This window comes from Apodemus sylvaticus, chromosome 7 (genome assembly GCF_947179515.1).
Source record: "Apodemus sylvaticus chromosome 7, mApoSyl1.1, whole genome shotgun sequence".
In the NCBI taxonomy this organism is placed as follows: Eukaryota; Metazoa; Chordata; class Mammalia; order Rodentia; family Muridae; genus Apodemus; species Apodemus sylvaticus.
This window is the reverse complement of record NC_067478.1, coordinates 13,236,001-13,241,446: the sequence shown is the minus strand read 5'-3', so window position 1 is coordinate 13,241,446 and position 5,446 is coordinate 13,236,001. Positions and strand designations below refer to the sequence as shown.

General features: G+C 53.9%; 1 protein-coding gene across 1 annotated transcript in view; it reads left to right on the top strand.

Annotated features, from left to right (window-relative positions):
• The first annotated feature begins 4,829 nt into the window (after window positions 1-4,829).
• The window catches only part of Myl3 (myosin light chain 3), a 5,136-nt gene continuing 4,519 nt past the window's right edge, over window positions 4,830-5,446 (top strand). Inside the window, exon 1 of the mRNA XM_052189276.1 lies at window positions 4,830-4,985. Within this exon, the coding sequence (XP_052045236.1) occupies window positions 4,830-4,985 (156 nt within the window). The remainder of the gene's footprint in view (window positions 4,986-5,446) is intronic.

The following is a 5,446-nucleotide window of genomic DNA, read 5'->3' as shown; positions in this document are numbered from 1 at the left end:
AGGCTCTGGGTCTGACCCAGGCCGCGTTCTCGACTCCTCCGGGAAGTGTGGGCCTGCATCCCAGCCCAGAGGCTGCAAGCCAGGAGGGGCGGACCCGGGCGGGCCAGGACTGCCTGTGGAGCCTGTGGCTGGGGGACAAGGACACATGTGGGGGGGAGCCTGACCCTCCTTCCCTGCCTCTGGCTCTGGGACCCAAGGGACAGTCAATTCTCTTTCCCATGTGGGCATCATACTCTTAGCGACCCACGTTGGCTCTGATAGCATGGGGCATTCCTCTGCCCTCTAAACACTGGCAGGGAGGCCTGCCAAGCACCCATCAGGCACTGCCAAGGGCTTGCCCTCCCTGGAGCCTGCTTTGTCCACTCGATTCGGCAGCGTCCACGTGGAAAGCCAATGCCAGCCTGTCGTCCTGAGCCTAGGACCTGAGTTTAAAATCCTGGGTCTTGAATCCTGGATCTCAAATCTAGCTTCACAAGTCTTAGTCCTGGGTCTTAGCATCTGGTTTTAAGGGCTAGGTTTGGCATTCTAGGTTCTAGAGTCTGAATTCAGGGTGTGAGCCCCAAGACCTGGGCCTGGGGCCTGGGTGTGATGGTCTTTGGCGTCTGGGCTCAGGCCTAGAACTCTTGGGCCCTGGTTTGGTTTTAGGCTTCCAGGTTTCAGCTTTAGGGTGTGGGTTTGGAGTCTAGATTTTGAGTTTGGGGACCAAGGCTGGCGGTTCCCATCCCTTCTCTGCCCCCTGCTGGTCAGTCATCACTGGCCAGCTTCTACCTGCACAGTGCAGAGTCTGTGAAAAGGGCCTCCACCAGGAGCTAGAGAGCATGGAGATGGGCCCTGGAAGAGGAAGGGCTCAGGAAGTAGATGGCGGTCTGAGGACTGCTGACTCCACACCAGCCTGGGGGAGGGAGCTCTGGAGGCGTTCATGAAGCCCCTCCTCTTTCCCCAACTCCCACTGCAGGGCTGAGCTCAGGAGTTTTTTTTTTTTTCTTTTAGATTTATTTTTATTTATGTGTGTGTCTGCATGAGTGTGTGCCACATGTATGGTTGTTTGTGGAGGACAAAAGATGAGTTCAGATCCTCAAGAGCTGGGGTTACAGGCAGATGTGATGTGCTAGGGATTGACCTGCGGGTGGGTCTTCTTAACTACAGAGTCTCTGGCCTTCTTGTTGTTGTTGTTTTGTTGTTTTGTTGTTATTGGTGGTGGGGTTTTTTTTTTTTTTTTTGAGACAGGGTTTCTCTGTGTAGCCCTGGCTACTCACTCTGTAGACCAGGCTGGCCTCGAACTCAGAAATCTGCCTGTCTCTGCCTCCTGAGTGCTGGGATTAAAGGCGTGTGCCATCACTGCCCAGCTTAGTTTTTTCTTTGTTTGTTTGTTTTTGTTTTTTGTTTTTCTCTCTGTGTAATCCTGGATGTCTTGGCACTTTCTCTGTAGATAAGCCTGGCCTCAGACTCAGAGACCTGCTTGCCTCTTCCTCCTGTGTGCTGGAATTAAAGGCATGCACCGCCTCACCAGACCTTTAATTAAATTATATATATATATATATAGTTATTTAAGTAAGGTCTTGTGTATCCCACACTGGCTTCAAATTCACTTGTGTCTTACTTCTGACTCCTGGATGTTGTGATTACAGGTATACCTTTTACCATATATCATACATAGCTGTGGGGGGGGGTGTTAATACCCTTTGAGAGGTGAGTACACTCAGAAATTTGAGATGCCGGTTCATCTAGTATTTATTGAGGGCCTGCTGTGTTCCAGGCTCTGGCCATAAATAACAGTGGAAGACAGTCCCTGCTGTGACAGCTGATACTCTGGAAGTGGGGGTTACACCTGTAAGACAGACAGTTACTAAGGTGAACAGGGATGGGGGTTGGAGATACAGGAAGAGGGAGCAGGGAGGTCTTAAGGAAGTGGGGTTGACATCTGAGATGAGGGTTTGGGGGGCTGGGGGTGCACCGTGAACTGAAGCTAACTGTTGCCAGAGTTTCCTAAACAGAGGCACCAGGGACAGGAAACAACCTGGTGTCAAGGAACTGAGGAGGGTCTAAAAGGAGGCCACTGTACCCCAGGTTTTCCTGCCCAATCCACAGGCCTCTCAGAGGCCAAGGCCTAGTGGCAAAGGGAAGTGTGGGGGCTGCCCTCCTCACCCCAGGACTGGCTGGGTCATAGCTCAGCCATCAGAACTAGGGGGTCATGGGGGTCGGGAATTCAGACTCCCACACTTAGGCTCTTCAAGCCCCTCAGGTCCTGCCAGAATCTGTCTGCTCAGCTTTCCTTTCTGGAGGGCACAAAGCAACAGTTCAACCTGTCCGTGTGCTCACCACAGTCTTGCTCCTGACTTTAGCCAATCAATCTACCAGCTGTAGTGAAGCTGGCCTTGGAAGGGGTTGGAAGAGACTCCACTGGGTGCTGGGTGTCTGTCAGAGGGTGGAAGATACTCCTGTGGACAAGCCTGGGCAATGCTACCCCAGGACCCACCAGGGCAAGCCGAGAGTCAGAGGTGAAACAGAGGTAAGCTTTAGCCCTGATCTGAGCCCTGGTGAGGAGGGAAGGGGTTCTAGCGCATTCTCTACATGACCAGAGTTGTCCCATGTATGATGGCACCAGATCAAGACACCTCTGTGCAACCCAGGGAGGGTAAGATAGTGCGATGAGGCTCTGACTATCTGAGCCTTTTAGCACAGATCACAGACTAGACCAGGATGGACCTGCTATCACTTATTTACCATTTGAAACGCTTTCTAAGGGGTAACAGCATGGGTAAAGGGGGTGGGGGTGGAGTCTGGTTCATCCTGTGTGTACATCCTGGGCCTCAGTTTTATCCTGGTAAATGAAAGAGACAATGCTGTCATCTAGACTATGCTGTGCCAAGGGGTGCTAAGGGTCAGCAGGTCCGGATGGTTGGGCTGTACAGAGGTCTCTCTCTCTATCTCCCTTGGGCTGCCTTCTCCTTTGTGGTATTTCTGAAGTCTCTGCAGACCCCTCCCCCACTTCTCCCTTTCTCAATACTCTTGCCAAACATCTGGAAGAAAAGTGAAAAACTTGCCGCCCCCCCCCCCCCCAGCCCCGGATGTTGTCAGATTTCCAGATGTGGGGTGTTCTGCCCTCCAGATGAAGGGCGGAATGTGATCCAGCCAGGGATGGAGACTCATCCTTGGACTGCTGTCCCTTCATGGGAAGGCTGAGTGACAAGATGAGGCAAGCCAGATCCAGGAGGAAGATGGCGGGCTGCCCCCAGGTTGAGGTCTTGATACTTTGTCTCAGCTCGAGTTATGGCCTTTTGCATGCCTGAGAAGTCCCTTGGGGCTTAGGGTGGAAGGCGCTGTCTCTGAAGTCTCTATCAAAGGCTTCAGGCACTTAAAATAACTAGGAACACCCCTTCTCCGCCCTGCCCCCCAAGGCACAGATGCTAGGCAGGAACAGAACCCAATGTGTTTGCAAGATGTCCTCACTCTGCGTTTGTGCTGGAAGGGCCCGATGCTACCTCAGTCTCTCCATTGCTCCAAATGGTGGCCCAGCCAGGTTGTGCTACGTCACAGCCATCTGTCAAGGGCAGGGGACCAAGGGAAGTGGTTCCAGGGCCTGGACACTGTTGCTTGCTTGCTTGCTGGGTAGTGGTGAACCTTAGGAGTAGACACTGAGGATCAAGAACTGGGGCGAGAGCCTTAGATCAGACCTAGAGGCAAACCCTGCCCAGCACTCTGGGGTTCCTCAGAGAGGCAGGATCCCCGGGAACAGAGGGAAACATGGGACAGCGGGAGTAGCAGAGGGAAGCTTCAGAGAGAGCAAATGGAGGGGCGAAGGGGGAGGGACAGAGGGGCGAGCAAGAGGAGCAAGAGGCTGGGCTCTGGAGGGGTGGAGAGAAGCCAGCGTGTGTGTGTGTGTGTGTGTGTGTGTGTGTGTGTGTGTGTGTGTAACCTGAGACACTAGTCTTAGGAGTTGTAAAAGGAGCTGTTGAACTAGGTCTGGAGGACAGTCCTCGAGGGAGTAGCACGTGTGCTTGCGGATCCTGGAGATCCTGGGACCCTGTGAGAGGATTGCAGCTGCCTGCCGTCTCCAGACACCCATACGCTAGCACATACAAACACCCAGACGTAAACACACAGACACTCACTCAGACACACGTGAATGTGAACCCCTGGAAACGGGCCCACAGGGACACACACACAGGACAGTCACTTCCCCTAGACCCAGCCGGGCACTGACAGACCCTGAACAGAGACACCAGACAACACATACAAATGTCCAGAGACCTCTCACCGTGCACACAGTCAGGGACCCCCTACCTGAGAAGGTGCCTGGACACGGATCCGCACCTACCTCCCCTTGCTCTTGATTAGGGGACCTGGGCCACCCAGGTGCAAAGTTATTCAAGAGTGACCATTTGGGCATTCCAGCCCCTACTGTGGGCTGTGGGCATAGCATGTGGTACACACTTTTCTAACCTTTACCTGTCCAAATTTGTTGGCATGCAGAAGAGTTGCTCTGTGTGTCTGTGTGTCTGTCTATCTGTCTGTCTGTCTGCTCAGAGCACAGGCTGAGCAGTGGCTTCTGTCTCCCTCTCCCCCCTCTCCCCAACAGGTGACTGGGGAAAAGGAGCACACTCCCCTCCCCCACCCATTCCTGGGCCTGAACAATGCCCTCTCCAGGACCCAAAATAGCCCCTTGAGCAGAGCCAATGCCCTTTTATGGCCCTGTCCCTATTGTGCACGGTAGGGGTGGGACCGGGGTCATGAGGTACATGAGCAGGATAAAGCCCAGGGTGGCAGTGGGGCTCACCTATCTTACCCTCTTCTTTCCTTCTTCCCTCTTCTCTGTGATTACAGCTCCAATGGCCCCCAAGAAGCCAGAGCCCAAGAAGGACGATGCCAAAGCTGCGGCCCCCAAAGCAGCTCCGGCCCCCGCAGCTGCACCTGCGGCTGCACCTGCGGCTGCACCTGAGCCAGAGCGCCCCAAGGAAGCAGAGTTTGATGCCTCCAAGATTAAGGTGAGTGAGGGAGCTGGGCTGTAGAAGGGACAGAGCCAGTGAAGGGGTCTCAGTTGGACCCACCACGGCAGGGAGCTCAAGCTGGTAGCTCTGTGCAGAGGTTAAACAGGGCTTGCTTGTTGCAGACATTTGTAGGACTACAGGAGGAGGACGGGTGGTCAGATAGCTGGCGAGACTCCTCTGGGGCTGCTGAGAGGCCCATACACTTTGAGAGTACAGGCTGGACCAGGAAATGCTTTTTGGTGATTTTGAAAACTGATTCCCTCTGCTCTCTCTGGATTTCATATCTTTAGGGACTCCTGGAGCCAGCCGTCCCCAAGTCTTCAGGGCTCTTCCTTCTCTGGCTGTGTGGGTTCTCAAGTCCATATCAAACATCCTTAGGTGGATGTAAGGGAAATCAGGGTCTTGCCAGGCTGAGTGACGTCCCTGACAGGATCACCAAGCCAAGAACTGGCAGAGGC